The sequence below is a fragment of the Dipodomys ordii genome, unplaced genomic scaffold (genome assembly GCF_000151885.1).
Source record: "Dipodomys ordii isolate 6190 unplaced genomic scaffold, Dord_2.0 Scaffold60, whole genome shotgun sequence".
NCBI classification, from domain to species: Eukaryota; Metazoa; Chordata; class Mammalia; order Rodentia; family Heteromyidae; genus Dipodomys; species Dipodomys ordii.
In genome coordinates, this window is record NW_012267276.1 from 1742770 (window position 1) to 1765840 (window position 23071).

The 23071-nt window shown below is 37.0% G+C and overlaps 1 protein-coding gene across 3 annotated transcripts in view; it reads right to left on the reverse strand.

Annotated features, from left to right (window-relative positions):
- Tbc1d5 (TBC1 domain family, member 5) overlaps positions 1-23071 on the reverse strand; it is a 424595-nt gene that overhangs the window by 279964 nt on the left and 121560 nt on the right. For all 3 annotated transcript variants that reach the window (XM_013022145.1, XM_013022143.1, XM_013022144.1), the window contains exon 2: positions 17284-17415. In XM_013022145.1, the coding sequence (XP_012877599.1) occupies positions 17284-17380 (97 nt within the window). In that variant the 5' untranslated portion in view covers positions 17381-17415. The remainder of the gene's footprint in view (positions 1-17283; positions 17416-23071) is intronic.

The window sequence follows — 23071 nt, forward strand, 5'->3', positions numbered from 1 at the left end:
CAAAGGAGGAGGCTGCAATGCTTGATAAGAAATGTACTCATTATCTTGCCCATGTAATTGTAACCCCTCTGTACAGTATTTTCACAAAAAATAAAAATTTAAATTAAAAAAAAGAAGCTAGTACTATGTTGAAAACACGCTAACTACTAATTACAGAGATCAATTTCCTTCCTATAATCAAATTACATCTTTTTCTTTTTATAATATTTTGGCATTCTTTTCCTCTACTCAATTATTCTTCCAGTAATTTTTTAAATTCAGATACAGTTTTGTCTATATAATTTTTGTCACAGAAAATTCTTATGAATTCATTTAAAACTTTCATATGAAAGGCTGAAATTGGAGAAACAGTATGGTATGTTCACTGCTTCTGACATCAGTTGCTCTTATACCTCTTCACAAATCTGTTTTTGAAAACAGACATCTTTTCAAATCTTTTTAATCCTTGGTACTACACTTAAGAATATCATAGTAACTCACATTTATTTCATAAACCTTATCTTCAATAAAGCTATTCTTATCCTGGATGACTTTCTAACCTAACAAAGTTATTCATCTAAACTGCTTTTTCCTTGCTATTTAGAGAGAATTTTCTATATTAAAAGGACACTTGAACTGGGCTCAGTGGCTGTAATCCCAAGTACTTGAGAGACACAGATCCAGGGACTGCTGTTCAAAGCCAATGAAAGCAAAAAGAAATTTGTGATATTCTATCTCAACCAATGGCTGCCATGTCCACTAAGTGCTGGGTGTAATGACATACTAGTTACCTCAGTGTGGAAAAACACATGGCTGGATATAGGTGTATATCTATCATTTGCAGTGACATGGGAAAGTACAAGTAAGAGATTCATATTGTTGCCCAGCCTGGGCATAAGGCAACACTACCTACAAAAAGAACCAACATAAAAGGGGGCTAGAAAGCTGTCAGTGGTGGCTCACACCTGTAATCCTACCTACTCAGGAGGCTCAGATCTAAGGATTGCAGTTCAAAGCCAGTCAGGTTAAAGAGTCCATGACACTCTTATTTCCAATAAACCACCAGAAAGCCAGAAATGGAGCTGTAGCTCAAAGTGCTAAAGTGCTAGGCTTAAGCAAAAAATCTCAGGGACAGTGCTCTAACCTTGAGTTCAAGTCCTACAACCAACAAAGAAAGAGGGGACTAAAGGTGTGTATCAAGCTATAGAACTCCTCCCTAGCAAGGGTGCAAGTGTGAGGTCCTAAGCTCAATCCTCAATATTGAAAGAGAGACAGAGGGAGAGAGAGACTAACTTCATGATCTATCCATTAGCCAGGTGCTGGTGGCCCATGCCTGTAATCCTAGCTACTCAGGAAGCTGAGATCTGAGGAACACAGTTCAAAACAAGCCCAAACAGAAAGTCTGTAAGACTCTTATCTCCAATTAACAAACCAGAAAACCAGAAGTGACGCTGTGGCTCAAGTGGTAGAATCCTTGCCTTGAGCTGAAGAGCTGAGGGACAGAGTTCAGGCCCAGATTTCAAGCCCCACGACCGACCGCCCCCACAAAAAATCTTTACTATAGATCTAAATTATTAAAACTAATGATGTTGTTAAGCTAATTTATTAAATCACAATAGCAATGTTTCATTAAATTCTTGTATTTATCAAATACAAAAGAATAAGTGATAAGATCAATAGTATACTATTTTTTTCTTGAGAATTTCAAATAAAAGTCAATTAAATAGACACACAATACAAATATAATCACTGTACAGCAAGTCACCAGTAACTCATATCTATATTCCTACTCAGAAAGCTGAGATCTGGGAAACCAATCATGATTTGAAGTCAAACTAAACAGATAAATTGGAACAATTCTTATCACTACTTAACCAGAAGGAATAAAAGCTGGAAGTAAATGTGCAACTCAGTGACAAAGGGCCAGCAAAAGTAAAACAGGTGAGCAATAGTATGTCTCATGTTCAAGTTTCAATACTAAAAACAATCACTGTAGAAAGTTACAGAAAATACTCAAACACATAGATATTGAACAACAGACTTTAATAACAGATGGGTCACTGAAGAAATAAAGGAAAAAAATCATGAGTTCCTACAAGCTAATGAAAATGAAAACGTATCATATCAGAACCTCATGGATACAGCAAAAATAAGTGTTGAGAGGAACTATAACAGCCTATATAAAAAGAATGAAAATCACTCAAGTAAATAACCTCATGATGCAAATAAAGCTGCTAGAAAAACAGGAACAATCCAAACTCAAAACTACTAGTTGGACAGAGCAATTAATGATTAGGGCATAAATCAATGAATTAGAGGCTAAAAAATTATAAATAGAATCAAGGAAACAGTCAGTTAGTTGAAAAAAATGAGTAAGATTGACAAACACCTATCTAATTTGACTGGGGGAGAGAGAAAGAGAAAATCAACCAAATTAGAGATAAAAAAGGAAACATTACAACAAATATCCAAGAAATTCAAGAGTATGAAGGACCACTTTCAAACCCTACACTCAAATAAAATGAAAACTTCAGCAGAAAGTGATAAATTTAGAGAAACGAATTGCCTAAGCTCAACCAAAATGAAATAAAAGATTAAACAGACACATAACAAGCAATGAGATTGAAGAAGTAATACAAGTCTCCCTTGCTCATGTAACTGTAACCCCTCTGTACAGTATCTTTACAATAAAAAATATGAAAAAAAAAATAGAAAAAGAGTCTCCCAACCTGGAAAAGTCCAGGTCTCAATGCATTCATGGCTAAATTTTCCAAGACCTTTATTTATTTATTTTTTGGATCCAGTCGTGGGGCTTGAACTCTGGGTCTGGGCCACAGCACCACTTCCGGCTTTTTTCTTTCTGCTTATGTGGTGCTGAGGAATCGAACCCAGGGCCTCAGGCATGCAAGTCAAGTGCTCTACTACTGAGCCACCTTCCCAGCCCTTTCTAAGACCTTTAAAGAAGACAATATACCTATACTCATGAAACTTTTTCATGAAACAGAAACAGAAGGATCATTAGCAATACGTTGTATGAAGCAGTTATTACACTCATCCCAAAACCAGGTAAGGAACCAACAATAAAAAGAGAATATCAGAACGATCCCTTTGTTGTACATAAATGTAAAACTCCTTAATAAAATATTTGCTAACAGTATTCAACAACCATTCAGAAAAATCATTATGAACAAGTTGGTTTTACCCTGGGATACAAGGCTAGTTTAAATAAATCAATAAACCTAACACACCACATTAACAGAGCCAAAGACATTAGAATCACATGATCATCACAAAAAAAGGAAGAGAAAGACTTCAACAAAATAAATAACTTAGGCAAAGTAGAAAGATATAAATTAACCCACAAAAAACAGTAGTTTTCTAGATACCAAACATTTGCAGGCAGAGAAGGAAAGCTGAAAAAGAAATTCATTTGTAATAGCTTCAAAAATTAGAAATAAACGTAAACAAGGAAGTGTCAGACCTCAATAGCTATAAAATTATAAAAACCTGAAGAAATGTAAGATGACCTCCGGTATTAATAAATAGACTTAAGCCACTATGTTTGGTTACTTGTGCCAAATTTGACCTTCAACCTCCAAAATTTGAAATCCTACTTACACCCCTAATTTTTTGTTTATTGCTTTTCACTTTAAAGTATGAGACTGTGGGACTTCAATTCTCTGACCCAATTTTAAGACTTTCAAGGTGCTTTGATTCCACATAGCTCTATGCATGATCTGAGTGATGTCTTTGGCAACTAAGGCACGTGCCTAACATCTCAGGGCCTGGGGACTTGGGGTATCTCAGATGCTCACAGATCCTACTAGTAGGGAGGCTTATTGAATTGTACCAAAGAAGTACTTCATGGAATTCAGAGGGAAGGAACTGGACCTACTGGGGATCCCTAGTTTTCCCAACTCCTTGACAAGCAACTACCAAGCAAGCAGGAAACTCAGAGCCATTAATATTCTCTTCAGGGGTCCAAAATCCCCAAAGATTTTGTAAACCTAAATCTTTGTTGAATTGTTTTTCCTGTTTCAATAACAAGAAATATTTCTACTTTTCCCACAAACTGTGTAGCCATATATGTATTCCTGACCCCAAGCTGATATTCAAACCTCAAGCATTTTCTTTCCTAAAGTACCAATGTATGTTTATTCACCAATTTCCCCTCTGAAACCTGCACTATTTTGCTGGCATCATTTTCTTTGTTATCACTATGCCTGTACAGAACGGATACTTAGTAAACTGCTGTTGGCAGGAAAGATTCTCTCATGCCATTAACAAATATTTCCTCCCTAAACATAGTGTAGACTATTTACTGGTTTGGTTCAAGAAATGCAGACTTGAATGGAATAACTTTATTCCAACGTTTTGTGTGCATGTACTGGTTCTGGAAAATGCAAACACTTTTAAGCTCTGAAACTTACATCTCACACAAAAAGTAAAGAAACATGGAACAAATGAGGAATTACTGAAAACTATGCAGGAGGCTCAAATTTGCAATCTTATTCCACAGGCCAAAAATCCAGAAGATCATGGCCCAAGGGCTGCATAGACGTACATCTATGTTAAATGCAAGATATTCTAACATCAGCTGACCAGTAGAAAGCTTGGCATGAGGCATGGCTTAAATGGTAAAAGCATGAGTCAAGCAATCAAGCATAGCATGCCTGAGGCCCCATGAGTTCAACCCTTAGTCTCCAAAAACAAAACACAGTAGTTCATGGAACATCTAAGAATACACATGGATGATCATAGTTCTAGTGAACAAGTTCCCTTGCACACTTGCAACTCCTTAAAAATTGGGTTTGAAGAGACTCAAGGGATCCTCAGAGTTTTGTTGAATGTCCTTTTTTTTTTAACTCTACAACTCTGAGTCTATGGCTATTTCTGTTCTCTCCAAACTGCTAATTTATATAGACCCTTTATTAGTCCTCCTGATTCACATTCAACTTATGGTTTATGCTCTTGTAGAAACTCTAATGCTTGAATGATATAATCCCCAAAGGAAGAGATCAACAAATCATTTAGTTTTACCAAACTCATTTTAAATTTTATTTATTAACAAGGATTGGGATTTTATGTATTGAACTGGAGAAATATAGGAATATTAAAATAAACAGTGGCCTGGCCCTGGAGGCTCATACCTGTAATCCTAGCTACTCAGGAGGCTAGTTCAAAGCCAACCCAAGCAGGAAACTCCATGAGACCCTTATCTCCAATAAACCACTCAGAAAACAAAGTGGCACTGTGGCTCAAGTGGTAGAGTGCTAGCCTTGAGCTGAAGAGCTGAGGGACAGAGTTCAGGCCCAGAGTTCAAGCCCTATGACTGACAAATAAATAAACAAACAGTGGAACAACAGGTAGCATTTTCAAGGAAGTATCTTGACATGTTGCAAGATGTAGGGCTTCCGAAAACTGGCCCAGCTCTTAGTCAAACTGGTTCTCAAGCCAGGAAGGGTGACTGGTGACTCACAACCAACCATCTTATACTCTTGACTGGAATTTCCTGCTACAGCAATCTTGCTAACATGTCTGTAGATAAGGTGTGTTTTGTATGAGAGAGGAGATATGGCAACAGGCCTGCTGAGTCCTGTTAAAAAGCTGGACCCTTTGTCCTGAGAGTTGAATCTTTCACACTTCAAATTTCTACCTTCAGCAGCCAGTGGGTATCCTTGATTTGGAATGCAAGTGTTTGGTGGACCTTCTAAATCCCAAGTGTCCTGCAGTTGGTGGGTCAATATTTACTCTTATGTTGTAAGAGTAACTTGGTTCATTGATGAATTTGTGTCACCAGTGCCTATTAATCTGGAGATTTTCCTGCCAGGAGTTGTTGGCGTGGCAATGTTTAAAACACTGTGTGAGTTGCTACAAGAGGCTTGTTGGGCTGTGACAGCTGGGTTCACTACAGACCCAGGGCATATGCCCTGATAGCACGATGGTGTCAACTAGGTAGTTGCACTAGAGAAGCAGTTAAGCCAGCAACTGGTGTTGACAGGCATGCTAGATGGTTCAGACAAATTATTGTAAGATTGTCCATGAAATACCTCTAATGTAGGGTAAGGAAGGGCTTCTGTACTGGATGAATGATGGCCAGTATTGGGCCTTGATCCCTGTATGGACTGACTGTATTAACTGATTGTTGGGTCTTACGTGCTAGAAATAGTGCCACTGTGTGGAATGTGGTCAGAAACAGGCAGGGCTTGGTTCAACACAGAGAGGCTATTTGTCAAGACCAAAGGAGATGAAAAAACTGATGACTCTGAAGGAGGCATGGTAGCCATCATATTATCATTGTCCACAAATGGTTTACTTGGTGGAGAGGCATCACTTGTAGGAATGGGAGCAATGGCAGGGCCCACATTGAGTAGGAACAAAGGAGCAGCACATATGGGGACAGAGGCAATGTGCTGGCAGTGTATAACAGGGATGACATTGATGCTCCAAGGATCATCTTGAGGGACCAAGGATTGGGAAAGACAGGATAACCTGTGGAGGTGGGTTGGTCGGGACTGGCCCTATCCCAAGTTGCCCCTGGTGCAAGGTAAAGGGGACCTGGGGAACTGCATAGTTGTAAGGTATAGGGGAAACTGGTAGACTGACCCCACACTAAGTTGCCCCTGATACATGCTATAGGGCCCCTGAGGAAGTAGGTAAGAGTAAGATATAGGGGAGGGGAGCAGGTGGGATCTGGGCCCATCATTAACTACCCCTGGTGTATGCTGCAGACAACCTGGGGAAATGGGGACAGTAGGAACTAGGCCCATCATGACATGACCCTGATGTATACTTCAGAGGACCTGGGGTAATGGATGGGGTAGGGCATAGTGGGATGGTGAGCACCAGCCCATTCATCAAGTGTCCTTGATATATAAGGGACCTGGTATAATGGATATAGGGAAAGTATAGGTGGACTGATGGGTATTGGTCCATCCAGAAAGTGTCTGTGTTGCAGGTATTAGAGGCCTCAGGAATGCACAGGAGTTAGTACTGGAGACTGCAGGAGGTGTCAAAATGACCACCTCAGAAGGCAGTATGGTATCCATACAAACAAGATTATCTGTGGCCAGCTGCATGGTCACAAAGGAAGGTATGATAGGGACAAGTATAACCAATATACTGGTGGTAATACTCACAATAATGGGCAGTGGAACTACAGAAAGGGTAGGGAAAAGAGGAGGAGGGGAATCTAAATGCATTTGGGTGGAATATTCTTTTGTTCAGGGGAGGGGCAAACTAGTCCAAGAGAAGAAGTTTAGACAGAGAAGTGGGGGGTAGGGGCTGTAGCTCTCAATAAATAAGCATGGTCTTCATTCTTATCAATTGAAAGAAAGTGGTCTGCAAGGGGAAACTAAAGGGGAACAGAAGATTTTAGGTGTCAGACCCTCTTTAACATTAGATGAGTGTGCTGGCACAATGTTGGCTACAGAGCCTGCTCTTCCACATTAGTGATGTTTGGAGGTGCTGGGATCTTCTTTGAAGTGTAGGTAGGCAGGGGCACTGAAATACAATTCCCTGCCACAGATGGGGGAACAGAAGAGGCAGTGTTGGTATTGGTGTCACTGCTGTCACTCACCTCTATTCTCCCCCCTGAGCCTTCTGTCTTACCAATTTCACTGTTACTAAACTGAGTGTTCTTAGAAATGTCCCAAGTCTTTCTCAATATCCATGCACGGAAATGTAAAGGTGGGGGAAGCTCAATGCAACCCCACAGTATTGGCACTGGCACCAACAGTGGCAAAGGAAGCACTGATGGCAATGATGATTTCCTTTTGGGTACTCTACGAGCTACCAGTTTCGATGTAACAGGGCTTGCTGGTGAAATAGCTATGGGCTTTTCACCATCCACCAGCTTCAATGACTCCTGGGAATCTGGTGGTGAACTTGCTGTGGGCTTTTTGCCCTCCACCACTTCACATGACTCCTGGGAATGTGAATAGTTCGGGAGCTGGTTCTCATCCAGCCTGACCACAGTGGAGATTTGGTAGCTGGGAATGTCAGAGCCATGCAATGGGTTATCTACAAGAGATACAAGCACCTTTTTATTCCTTTCAACATTGGGAAGAATTCTCTGCTGAAGACTAGGTTAGCATCCCTTGATAGTTAAGACTCTCGTGATGGTCACATGACTACTGCTCCATTGCTAGTTATTCTGGTCCTCTCATTGGCCAATCCCTTGTGCTCTTCCAGAATTTTGAACTCACCATCAGGATGTTCTTGGCTTTTAACCTCTTGTGTCCCTTGAGTGGTAAAGACAACTTCATATGACATCTTTGGTTTGCAAGTTGAGCAAGCAGCTTATGCACTGAAATTTGAAATGAGGACCCATGCTGACAAAATAGGTCCTCAGGCTTTTGGGGGTTTCCAAACCAGAGTCTCCACTTGGCAGCAAAGGTGCAGTTTTTTTGGTTATGCCAAAGGGTCCTTTCTCAGGGTGGGGTCTGTGGCCTCTGGCAGAGGGCACCTCCTCTTAGGGGCCCTGCAGTGACCAGCCAGGGGGTCGGGAGCGCACCTGCCCAAGATCTGAGCTGGCATTCCTACAAACAGGGCAGTATGCAGGCCCCTGTCCTGCAATGTAAACCCATGTAGGGAGGGTTAGGCAGTAAAGTACATGACAAAATTTACTGAGAACTAAGTTGTCAAAGGACCACACCTGGCTCTAGGGCCCAGAGAAGGGACGCAATACCAACTCTCACACAGCTTCATCTCCCATCTATCTTGAGCCTGCACTCTAAATATATTTTGTTTAGACAGAAGAGCTTAATTATGAAACGATATGTAAGATGTATTTGGATGTGTGCTGAAAAAAATTCAGTAACATATTATTCCATATAAGTATGGAACCAATTATTTTGTCTTCATGGACTGTGTCTACAAATCATCTAACACATTGATTTGCTAGCAAAGAGTAGAACAATGTATTGAATTAAGGTAAGATCTACATAACTTGGACATCAAGAGCACACAAGTTGAGTCCACTTTTTAATGTCATTTTAATGTAAGTTTAGATTAAACTTATGCCCAAGAGAAAAGTGCTCTTATTGGAAGTGTGGACAAGGGATATATACATAGGAGTATACAAAGAGTTGTATATTTCGCAAGATAAAGGTAACTGGAAAGCATATTGATGGCATTCTCTGGGTTGGATCTTGTTGCTTTGGCTCCCTATACTGCAGTAATTGTCTCTCTCATGAAGAATTATTTGTGTCATGTCATGCAGAGATCTCAAGCTCATGGGTAATAAAATTATGAAAGTATTTACATGTACATACATATTTGTGTATATATTTATATACATTTTCCTGAAAATAACTTCCAAACATAAATGCATAAATATTTGTGTACTGTTTCACTTTGTTTTTGAGACAGGTCACAACTCGGATTCAAACTCACAATCTTCCTGCATTAGACTCCCATGCCCAATTTATTGCTTTAATTGAAAAATATTTTTAAAAAACATTTATATATTTCCAATAACATGATTCTGACAGTGATTTTCTCAAAGAGATCAAAAGATCAGAGGAAACAAACTGATTGTTTCTATTTGAGCAAAATGGCAGCAGAATGTACTTATGGTGGAAATAGTTCTCTGTTAATTAATCTGTTATATGAAATCTTCAGATTCTCATTGTGGCTAAACAGACTAAATGCTTTTTCAAATTTCTTCACAAAGCAAAATGCTAGCTGAGCTAAAACATTGTGCTAATCTAACTTTATGGATTATAGGAGAATGGGCTAATATTGTTGTTATATTAAAAAAATATATATATATGTTCAACATAGTGGGTCTTAATATTTTAATCTTGTCCCATTGGGTCCCCTTCAATGAAGTCAATTGATTCCTATTGTTTTGTTTCTTCTTTCCCTTGTTCCTTCCTTGCATCTGTTCTTTGTTCCTTCCTTCCTCCCTTTTATCTTCCTCTACTTCTTCATCCTCCCTCTTCTCTTCCCCCTCTTGCTTTTCCTTCTCTCTCTCCCCTTCCCTTTTCCTCTCCATCTCCCCTTTCCCTCCTTTTCTCCCCACCTTCTTTTTCCTTGTCATTTTGTGTCTGAGATCAACTAACCCATGCTATATTAATATTCATTGATTTAACCAAGTATGCTAGACACTTTAGAGTATTATAAATAAATTTTAGAGCATGACAAGAAAACCTTAGTCTTCAAAAACAATATTAAAGGAAATTGCAAAGAACTGCTTCCTTTTACAATGTAATGGGACACAAGGTGGAGTAGAGAACAGGAGCAAACAAAGTAGTATGGTATTCACAAAGACAATGTGATTAACTTTAGTAAATATAATCCTCTGGATATTAGCCTCCTGAATAACTGGGATTATAGGTATAATGCCTGGTTATGTCCTCTTATATAAAGATGCAATAATCAGGGTTGCTACTCTCACCTGTGGATTGAGAACTAAAATTGTTATTTCCCTTGTTTCTATCAAGTACACAGCAGGAGATTTGAGTACATTATGCAGACATTTGTCTTCCCTGGGCATTTTTTCTCCTCTTTTTCTGACAAATAGTTTGAAGAAAGATCTTTATATCTGGGTAGTTTTCTGTTTTGGTTGTTCCCTCATTGGCACACATTTCCCCAGATAGTTAAAGTGATTCTGACTGGCCCAGCAATAAGGATGGGACCTCAAAATTATTTCTCCTTTGGCTTTCCTAAAGGAATCTATAAACACTTTAATCCTATCTACTAAAACAAACAAGTGCATTTTGAACCTGATGTTCAACCTTGAAGGCTATATTTGTTTTCTATGTCTCTCATAGGATCCATTTTCTTGTAACCCAGGGTCTTTGAACATCCTTTTTGTCGTGATTGATCAAGTCCTTTTTGAGCTCCTCCATCTCTGTTCTTTGCATAACTGCTACTTCCACACAGAGTATCCAGCTTTTGGTGAACCAACCCCTCTTCCATACTCCTTCATCTTTTAGTATAAAATACTCTGCTTTTAATATAATAGTAATAATAATTAGAGTGCTTAAGCATACTATGTATCAAAATGTTGGAAATGATATGCCATAGATATGAATCAATACTTAACAATCAAATTGTTTGCCACAGAAGTTTGCAATTGCTCAGTAATGTATGCCTGATGCCTGGGAGAATGCCTGGTTTTTGTGTGGCGCTAACAATTTAAGCTAAACTTCTTTCCAGGTAGTATCTAACTGTTCAAGCAGTCCATCCTACTTTCTTTGCTTCCCACTGGCATGACTTGGCTGGGAAAACCTAGAGGGAACCTAACTATCATAATGCAACATCATAAAAGCAAAACCCAAAACTAGATACCACCAGCAGGTAGGAGGCAAAGATGGTGTGGATGCTGCCCTGTCTCCCTACAAACCTGGGAGGTGCTTCAAATCCTGTGTATCTCAGTGTGCCTGAGAAAAAAATGATTGGTAAATCAACTGATCTCATTCTGACCTTTCATCTGCGAGTAACAGGAGGTCCTGGGAAGTAAAATCACTCATCCAAGTTCAAAAATACTGTTAGGCACAGCTCTAGGTCATGTGACCCAACACAAAAATGGCCCTTTTACTATATCGGGCACTTATAGTTCATGCCACCTTTCCTCTGAAAGTTCTTCCACTTTACTTCTGAGGTTAGAAATATATTTCATTTATTTTAAACCCTCAGAGAAAAAACTGAACACCCACCGTATGCATGGTAGAACAGATTATTGTTCTACTTCCCTTTGCTGAATCCTGGGAATCTGGGCAGCTCAGGAAGTAGTTTTCACCCAGCCTGACCATGGTGGAGCTTTGCAAGCTGGTGCTGTCACAGCCATGTAATGGGTTACCCATAGGAGACACAAGCATCTCTTCATTCTTTTCAACACTGAGGTCTGGAACAGCAACCCCTGAGAGCGAACTCTCCTGATGGTCCTTGCGCTGCATGGTGCCACTGCTCCATTGCTAAGTTGTCTCCTCCCTTTATTGGACTTTCCTTATGCTCTCCCTGAATTTTGACTTCACTCTCAGGATCTTCTAGGCCTTTGGTCTCTGTATCCCTTGGGTGGGAAAGACAAACATCACATAACAACTTTGACTCCACAACTTGAGCAAATGGCTTGGGTATAGAAATTAGAAGTTAGCATCGATAAGATCCATCTAAAGGGGCTGGGAAAGTAGCTCAGTGGTTGAATGCTTGCCTTGCATGCCTGAGGCCCTGGGTTCAATTCCTCAGCACCACATAAGCAAACAGAAAAAAGCCGGAAGCGGCGCTGTGGCTCAAGTGGTAGAGCGCTAGCCTTGAGCTGAAGAGCTGAGGGATAGCGCCCAGGCCCAGAGTTCAGGCCCCACGACCGGACCCAAAAAAAAAAAAAAAGATCCATCCAAAAAGCCCGGAAAGACCACAATGTAAGATCCACCTGGGAAGACTCCTGTGTGAATCTGCACAGAGACATTCCTTCTCCTCTCCTGTTTAAGTCTCCACCCAGTACCTGTGTTACCTAGGTAACTTGCATACCTGGAAGCAGTTACCTTCCCCTTCTCTGAGGTGACATCCTGGACAGTCCCATCACCCCTCCTTCAGACTATGGGAAGTTCCCAGACTATGAGGTCAGGTCCCCATCTGGCATGGCCACATCTTCCACTCACCTGGCCACACCTTCTCCTGCCCTTTCTTTACTCGAACCCCAGCAGGGCAGCTGCTCATCGCTTTTGCCATACCTGTCTCCAACCTGCTCTGGGGGCAGTGGTTCTGGATGAACTTCTCTTTCCTGCCTGAAGACCACAGAGTAGTCTCTTTTCTATAGCCTAATTAAAATCTAACAGCATCTACACTGAGAAGAAGAAGTCCTCATGCTTCTGGAGGGTTCCAACATTCCCCAGAAGCCATTTGGCAGCACAGACACAGGATTTTTTTGGTGAGCCCCCTGGAGATGCCAAACAGACTCACTAGAGTGGAGTCTGTGGCTTCTGGCAGATGGTACCTCCCCTTATGGGCTCTGTGGAGACCAGTTGAAGATAGCATCTGCTCAAGATCCAAGTTGGCCATCCTATAACCTTGTAAGCCCAGGTCCTGTGCTGTTAAGGCTCCTAAGTAAGATTTGGCAGTGAGATCCACAAATATATTTACTGAGAATGTTTCTCAATACAGGGAATTGGGTGTGAATGATCAGCAAAATAGAAGTGGCCATGCCATTCCTGTTTCCTTCTCTTGTGGTAGCTGAGAATACAGTGCCCAGCTTGGCCCTTTGTAATGTCAACTGTCATGTGTGCATATGAGGTGTGCATATGAGCTGCGGTATGAGGCAGGTTCAAATCAAAACACAAAAAACCTTTCAAGGACCCACAAGCCAATTGCAGCCCATTTGATTTTTAGCCCCTGGGGCCTTACCCACTGTCTCTTGCAGGTGGTGGCTAGCACCAGAAAGTTGGATATCTGGACTTGTGTTTAGCTAATATTTATACTTTTCCAGCAGTACAGGATGGCCTTGAACTAGGAATACCTTCTCCAAGGATGCTTTGATGGTACCTGCTTCTCTGTGCTTTCTAGTTGTGAGCAGAGGGCCAGTGACATAAGCTAACTACTTGCCATTATCACCAACATCTTTTCCTACCTGGAAGGTTCTGTTCACTTACTTTTACATATTTGGTAAAGGAACAGTTAAGCCCCACATGCTACTCAGGCTCTGGACTGGCTGGGCCATTAGACAATGACCAATAAAATTAATGCCATGCATTACAAATTATGACCAGAAGAGGAAGATACATTAAGCAATTAGTGACTGATATAAGTGAAGATGCTCAAACTGAAGTTCAGCTCATTCAATTGTTACTCATTGAGAAGTGCTCCTTTGTCAGGTCCTAGCTATAGAAATGGCTCCCACAAGGTTCCTGCTCTCATTAATGTTGCATCTATCTAAACTAGGATCTCAAAATCTGTAGGGTTCTGTAAAGGAATTACAAACATATCAGTTAATGGTATAGTATAGGTGTAGAGTACAGAAATTGCTTATCTGTATAAGACAAGCAAGACAGACATGAAAGTGGACTTTATCCTTAGTTACATGGTAAGCTACAAAAGATCTTTAAATCAGGAAAGAAAGGGAGTAAAACTTTCCATTCTAAAAGGCTTCAATTAGACGAGGGAAGAATTTTTAAATGCCTAAGTTAAATATTTAAATATCTCCAGCAGAAAAAATTTTATATCTTAACTAAATCTAAATCCAATTTTATTATATGGGAGGGCAGAGTAGAAAGGACCATCTAAATACCCCAATATGAAAACAAAATTTTCATTGTATCAACTTCAGGCAGCAATTTTAATTATTACTAATTTCCTCATCAATAAAGCCATGGTACTACCTTCTATGTCTGAGAATAGTGAAACATTTTTTTAAAAAACAAATAACCTTATGGAAAGAAATTATAGAGCAGGGATGATTTTGAACATCTTGTTTTTATAAACTAGGTTACTAAATATTTTATACATGAAGATATGGAGCTTTGAGAAACATTGTATAGAAAAGTAAAGATACATTAAATAATTGTTTGGCAATTATAAAAGCTCTAAATAAGAAGAGGCATATACAATCAAACCTAAATAACTTACTAAATGATACTCTCAAAAGAGACCCAATAGAGGAAAATGTACTTTTATCATAAACAAGTCTAATCTCTTATAGGCTTGCATAAACATCTAGGCATTTCAGTAATATTACTTAATAGGCTACATTTCCCTGGATCTTAATATCGTTGTTTTCAGTTAAAAATAAAATAACCATCTTTTATCAAATTGACCAATAAAAGTCACAGGTTAAGAATAGTCATGAAATCTAAAAGAATTCTTTTTTGTTTTACCTTATCATCAAAAGCCTTGGAATTTAAGAAATTAATTTATACGCATAAACTTAGAGGGCACAGAGAAAATATTGTACTTTATATGTTGTTCTCTACTTAAAGAAGAACTTCAAGAGGTTGAAAGTCAAGTTGAAATGGAAAATATCCCCTTAGGTTTTGCTATGTAGTAATAGTTGTTTTTTCTTTCTCTCTTCAACTACTCAATATTAAATATAATAAACATTTTTGCCTTTGTATTCTTATTTTGTGGTTATAATACTAATTCAGGAATTCTCAAAATCACTAAACAGTTCTGATTCTTTAGAATGCTAAATTCGATTGAGAAATTGAAACTTTTTTTTACTAATTGCATCTATAACAGGATTTTAAAAAATTATACAAGGTTTCTATGTAGACAAATTATAGCTCTAAGCTCAATGTTTATTCAGAAATAAATAAATAGCCCCAAATTTGCTCAGCTATGGAAGAAATGTTTAAAGAACTCGAAATACAAGAAGAAATACCATGGAAGACATATATTAAAATAAAGAAATACACTAAATATGATTAAATGCAATATACATTTTTTAGAAAAAAGAAAAATAAGATGAAGTAGATGCTTTATATAAAGTATTTACATATACAATGCACAAAACCTAGTATGGTTGGTAACCTCTACAGCTATGAAGAGCAAGATATTTACATATCTTTCTTTCTCATGTGCGTGTGCATATCTGTGTTTTGTATATATTTTTAACAGTTGACAGCTGTTTTAGAGCATACAGAGATGCCAAGCTGAATGAAGGTCTTGATTACTTCAAGATTAGCTATCTAAAGTTTCTATTCATTTTAAGTGTTGTTAGTTGGAAGAGTCATTAGTCACTTCCTTGTCTCATAGAGCATCAGCATACATTTACATTGTTAATGAACATTTGGGGTAAATGAATTAATGGCACTTTTAAACATCAATTCAATCCTAATAACTTAGTATGTCACAGAAATGTTAAGACTAGGATATAAATGAAAATCCTTTTTAGAAAAGGTAACTATTGATCCCTTCAAACAATAAAAGAATATTAATTTAAACTGGTTTTGAACAAGGTTAAAATAAATTAAATAGATAAAATAGATAAAAGACAAATAGACAAAAGAAAAATATACAGTTAAAACATAAAAGAAAACTATGTTCTCAAATAAACATAGAAATCAGAAATAATATGAAAAAGGTTGTTCAAATCATTTATATACTTGTAACGAATATATGCTCATTTTTAAAACTTATAGAAGTGTTTACTATGTGATATGACTTAATTGTAAGTACTTCTTATAGATATTACATTTAAAAGAAAGCTTTCAGGATTTCTACTGAAATACTAAAATACTGGAATTAAAATTACCATAATTTTCATATTATCAAAGAGAAGTCTGCTTTTAGAGGAAAAAATAAAACAATAAACTCACAAAACAACTTTATGTGCCAAATTCTACTTTCATTACAACACCAATATCATTTGTATGGTGTAGAAGGTAATAAAGATGTACACACACACACACCACATGCACATGCACACAGGTGCATACACACAATCTATAAAAAGTTTATTTTAAATAAATATCATTTTAGAAGTAAATTTTGTTTTAATTCTCAAAATATGAGTTAATGGCAAACTCTGATCTCAATATAAAACCCAAAATAATTTGAGGCACAAAAACACACATTATTGGTTTAAAAAATCTTACAATATAGACAAACACATTTCATGAATGAAAAAGTACAAGTTAAGTGAGTAAATGAAGTTTATAAAATTACTCAATAATGAAAATAAGGCCTCCAAGATTTCTGTAGCATGGCTTCCTTCTAAGAAAGTATATTATAAATATCACTAAGTACTTACAAAATAATGCAGAATTCTGATACATGCACATTTGTTAAATTTTAATAGAACAGAAGCTGAATATACTCTATTTTCCAGCCTATAACTTAATTTCTACATGTAGATTTTTTAAGTAAACACTAGCTTCAATTACTTACAAAGGAAAATGAAGAAAGAAGAAAAAAGAAAGGAAAGGAATGAGAAAAATGAAGAGAAGAAGGTAGGGTGGGAAGATAGAGATACTCAGGAAATTTTTGTCATAGAAGGAATCTGAATTTGTTACAGAAATAACAAAAGTATCCCACAGAAATCAATACCCAATGCTTAAAATTTCTTGAAATGTATGTGATACAGTGCCCTTTGCATTTCAACATTCTTAGGCATAAGTCTAGTTTGACTTTTTAAAAGGTAACTGTCTATTAAACATTTGGCTAATGCTTCTGTCTGAAACTCAGAGTTGCATTTCTGTGATATTGATTAGTGTCAAGAGTACGCTATACACAGGTTAATGTTCTTAAAGTTGCTCTGCTACTTCAGAAAGAATTACACCCACAATGTTGGCAGAGATAAATAAAGGGAGTCCATCTATTAGGTTTCTTAGCACATGCAAAAAAATATCTACAAACAATACTCACCATTAGACTTATTCAAATAACTGGATAAAGGATCAATGCCTACTTCTTGTTCTTCTGACTGAAGAGGATGTCTAGTTTCAGATAAAGAATGGTACATTGTAGAAACTGGTCAGTGTCACCAAAAGTAACTGCCTGGTAGATGAAAAGATACAGGAAAAAATGATAAATAAATTTTCCTTCTTTTACTGTGAATCCAAAAGATAAAATGATTAAGTGAGCATTACAGACATTAACACATTTTCCGCAGGCTCCAGGGGCTGTTACTGCACCTTGGTAAGCTTATGCAAAAGAGCAAAAAGGTGGCAATAAATTTCCATTTAAAGGATTTCTTTCAAAATCTGAACTTCATTTATAACCTTTATTTTTACATTAAATCACATTTACTATCAGTAAAATTTGCACAAGAGTGAACTGCAAGTTAAAAAGATTTATTGTACTTTTGTTTTACTCCCATGTAACCAACATTCACAATAGCAACTTTCAAAAGAGAAATGATGCAGCAAATTAAAATTAGTCATAACTGAATTACGCAGAAATACCACTGTTAACATTTCACTATATTATTCATACCTTTCTAGTCTTGTGGACATTTGAAGTACATGTTTTCAATATGCTGAAGCTTCATGCTAAACATACTGATCGACATTAAACTATCATGAGTATTTTCCTTCTCGTACAAGAAAATTTTGTGTTATAAAATCTCTAGTACTGCACTACATAATTATTACAATTTACATAACCAATTTCTTATTAGTAAAAAATTATGTTCTCAGTTGTTTAACACCACAGCCTTGTCCAAAACTACAGAATTACGGTGTCTCTAACATATCAATGACTAAAACATGTATTAAAAAAATAAAACTTGGGACTGGAAAGGTGGCTCAGTGGTAGAGTGCTTGCCTTGCATGCAGGAGGCCATAGGTTCAATTCAGCACCATATAAGCAGAAAAAGCCAGAAGCGGCACCATGGCTCAAGTGGTAAAGTGCTAGTCTTGAGCAGAAGAGCTGAGGGACAGACCTTAGGCCCAGAGTTCAGGCACCATGATGGACAAAAAAAATAAAATAAAATAAAAATAAGTAAAAATAAAAATAAACCGGGCACTGGTGACTCACACCTATAGTCCTAGCTACTCAGGAGGCTGAAATCTGAGGATTGTGGTTCAAAGCTAGCAGGAACATCCGTGAGACTCTTATCTCCAATAAACCACTAGAAAGCTAGAAGTGGCCCTGTAGCTCAAGTGGTAGAGCGCTAGCCTTGAGCTGAAGAGCGCAGGGACAGCGCCCAAGCTTAGTTGAAGCCCCACGACCAACAAAAAAATAAATAAATAAAAATAGAAATAAAAAACTTGTGATGTTTTCACTAATTATATTCTAGAAATATGTATATATGTAAAAATAATATATAAATATGTATATATTAAAAAATGAGTCATTTTCCCAAGGTCTTCATTAACAATAGATATCCTTGCTATGATATTACTGAACCAAAGTGAATAAAATTTTATTTTCCATTGGCTTGACAGTAAGATTACGAAGACTTGGTGTTTCTCAAACAATTTTTATTGTCTTCTATGAGTGGAATTTACTGTTTTGATTTTAAGCATGCTTTAAATATTAAGAATCTTAAGACTCAGCATAATATGCATACATTTTGTGTCAGTCATTTTTGTATGATATTTTTCTGATAAGTTTTTCATTTTCTGTAAATCAGAAGCTATAGCTACTTATATTTTAACAGATTAATTGTTTACCCTTTAATTCTTATTCTAAGTATTCTGATATTCAGTTATTCCAAATTGCATTTTTTAAAAAATTATCTTGCACTTCTTCTAAGGTAAGGCAACTGTAACAGTTTACTAAATGTTCGAAAAAGCTCATGTGTTGAAGGTTTGGTTCCTGGCTGATGGTAGTGGATGGAAACGTTGTTTTTGTTGAAGGGTATATTGGGATTCAACACCTCCTCTCTCACTGCATCCTGGCCACCTTTATGTAAGCAGCTTTGCACCACACACGTCCTGTCTCATAATAGGGTCAAAAGCAATGGAGCCAACCAATTGTGGACTAAAACCTCTGAAATCTGTGAGCCAAACTAAACTTTTCCTCTACTGCATTCATATTAGTAGCATTTTGTCATAGCAATGAAAAATAACATCTAACTACTTAGGAATTTTCTGTTAATATGTATGAATTACATTCTTAATAAAAACCATAACAAAAAATAAACCAGGTTCATCATTTTCCATCCTATATATGTAAATAACAAAATCAATTAAATTTCAAGCACAGAGAAGGCATAGGAGGAATGAGTAATAAGAAAGACTAAGCGAGAACGGCAAACTCAAAGAAAATAAGTACTTATTTTTTTAGTTATTTTTGGGGGAGAGGTAGGAAGGAGTAGTACTGGAATTCAATTCAGGACCATACAGTGACTGGACAAATGCTCTACAATACCATTCACAGTCCTTGTATGAATAATTTTTATAGGACATAGTCTTCATTTATGGAAGAAAAGATTTCAGCTATATCCAAGAGTACAAAAATTCTAGATTATTTTTCCCCCAATCCAAAGAACTCATTTATCTCATTTGTTTTCTCTCTAAAGTCCTCACTCATGTATATTTTGTTTTTTATCAAAACAATATGACCTCCTTGCTTACCCACAACCAAGTAGTTACCAGTCATAAATACTATGAAAATTGTAGCTAACACAACAAAAGCAGATGATTAAGGTAAACAGAAAACTTCTATTGTGAACACAACAAAAGAAAAAAGAAAATGAATTTCTAAATTCAGAAAATCTTAAATCTAAGAAATCTGTCAGAAAGTCATTTTTTATGCATCTATAGTCTCTAAGAAGAGACTCTAATTTAGGAAAGGATAGCAAAACAGAGATGATCAGTTATAGTTAGAAACACAATCCTATAAATTATGTCAAAAATTATTGAAAAGGAAGTCCTTTACAGACCAGAAAGGATCATCAAACTCAAATATCCAATGAAATCAGAGAAAAAGCCTTATTAATTACAGTTAACATTTAAGTACAATAAACATATGATAAAAGCCATTTTCATGTACACTCCTCATTTTATCCTGTATAACTTAATACTTCCCCTTCAATTCTCTAATTTATCATTTTCTCTAATTTATCAACTTATATGATTAATAAGTATTAAAGCTGGAATTTGAAAACACTGCCCACATCCAAACATTGTTTTAAAAAGCAAGCTATGACCTTCTGGTGTTTACCACAGACTGGGTTCATATTATGACTGTAAATTCACAAAGGCAAAGCAAACTTCCCCCATATATACCTTAGCCCAACCTCTGTGCCTAGTCTATATTGTGAATGGAGGGAGAGAGCAAGTGAAGGAGGAAGAGAGGGAAGGAAGGAAGGAGGGAGGAGAAGAAGGAAGGAAGGAAGGAAGCAAGCAAGCAAGCAAGCAAGCGAGCAAGCGAGCAAGGGAGGGAGGAAGGGAGGAAGGGAGGGAGGGAGAACTTGACAAGTCTATGAAAATACACAATAACAATAACAAAATTAACTAAGTAAACCTATCAAGATCATCACCAGACATCAAATCTATCCAAATTTATTATTTCAACAAATTGAAACTAAGTCACTGAGGTGCTTTTATAGCTAAACAAAACAATCTACTGAGTAGTAAAATGTTTCCAAGCAATTTTTGTGGGAAAAAAATATGGATAAAATTCTTCATTTTTCTCTTAACTAAGGATTTAAGTAAAACCTTAAACAAAAGTAAATTGTTAAGGAGTTGTTGCTTGGGATTTTTCTTTTACATATAAAAGGAAGTTTTATTTAGAATCTAAAACCTATTTAAGCATATGGTTATTGCTACTGTGATTAAAAAAGCTGGGTGCTAGTGGCTCACACCTGCAATCCTAGCTACTCAGGAGACTGAGATCTGAGATTGCAGTTCAAAGTCAGTTCAGGCAAGAAAGGCCATGGGGCTCTTATTCCCAATTAACCTCCTGAAAACCTTAAGTGGAGCTGTGGCTCAAAGTAGTAGAACTCTAGCTTTGAGCAAAAAAGCTAGGGGCAGCTCTCAGGCTGTGAAATGGGAAAAAAATATTTAAGGAATTTACCAATTCATGTTTGATATATACACAAAGAAAAAATATTTAACTTGAGAACAGAATATTAAAGGTCTTTCAAAAATTTGTCTAAGCTTTCTTTAATCATTATTATAAGTAAATTCTTATCTATCTATAATCAGACCATAAGGAAATATTTGGTGAAAATTCTAAAGTATTGTTGCTGGTTGAAAAAAAAATCTTAAACAACAAATTTAAAAGTCAAAATGACAAATATTTTAAAGTTTACATTACATTCTGAATTTACTCTGACTTCTATACCTGCTATATATCTTAAGGATATAGTTTCTTTTTTCTTTTTTAGTTTTTTTGTGGGTCGTGGGATCTGAACTCTGGGGCTGGGCACTGTCCCTCAGCTCTTCAGCTCAAGGCAAGCGCTCTAACCACTTGAGCCATAGCACCACTTCTGGCTTTTTCTGCTTTTGTTGTGCTGAGGAATTGAACCCAGTGCCTTATGCATGCAAGGCAAACACTCTACCACTGAGCCACTTTCTTAGCTCTGAATTATATATTTTCTATGTAGAGAAAAAAATTAAAACACATAGCAAAAGTATGACTCATTTGTAAATAACAATTTAATTGATAGGTTTCAGGCCTCTGAAATAATGCTTAGATATCTCTCAAGTCCTTTCTATTATTCAGAAGTAGAGTAACACACATGAAGACCTTAGAAAGGAATTATCTTTCCTTTGTTATTCTTATAATTCAATTTTCTGTTTCACAAGTAACAAATTTAGACTACTCAAAATTTGGTTTTACAACATGGTTTTATTGCTATTCTATGACTTTACTTCTAGTCCTAGGAGTTGACTAATCAAACTGAAATTCCCATTTGAAATCTAGAATTAATCTTAAACATAGTTCTGCTCTTTCCAAAAGTCTGCTTCTTATAGCATTACGTTGTAGTAATATAGCTGAGCTTACCTAGGTGGTACATGCCTGTAATGCTAGCTACTTGAAAGGCAGATATTGGGAGGATCTGAATTAGATGCCAGCCTGAGCAAAAATGTTAACGTGACTTCATCTTAACCAATAAAGCTCATTATGGTGGTATAGACCTGTTAATTCAGCTATGTGCTTAGTATATATAAGAGATCACAGTCCAGGCTAGGACAAGCATAACATGATTTTCTATCAAAAATAACAATCTCCCCACCAGGTTTAGTACTTGCCTAACAAACCCTCAGTTGAAACATTGGTATTGAAAAAAAAAAAGTGATCTGTGACAAAGAAAGTCAAGTTTGAACACTTAGAAAAAAACTCGGAAGACACATTTCAAACCTATTTAACACATTTCAAAACTATTTTTCATATAGATAAGCAGTCTATGAGTCAAAATTTCAAACTATCAGTACTATACAGATAAAATAATGGATTAGTAATACCCTAGTAAAACAATTTATTCACTCTGAACCTGAAGTTGTGTTTGTATCTGTTTCTATTCTTTATTTCATTGCTTCAAACAGCATTCTCAATAGTGTCATTCTAAAGACACATTCAAGAAAGCTCACATAGTAAGTAATGCTGTGGTCCAAAGTGGTAGCCTTGAGCAAAAGAGCTAAGGGACTATGCTTGAGCCCTGAGTTCAAGCCACACACACACACACACACACACACACACACACACACACACTATGCTTGAGCCCTGAGTTCAAGCCACACACACACACACACACACA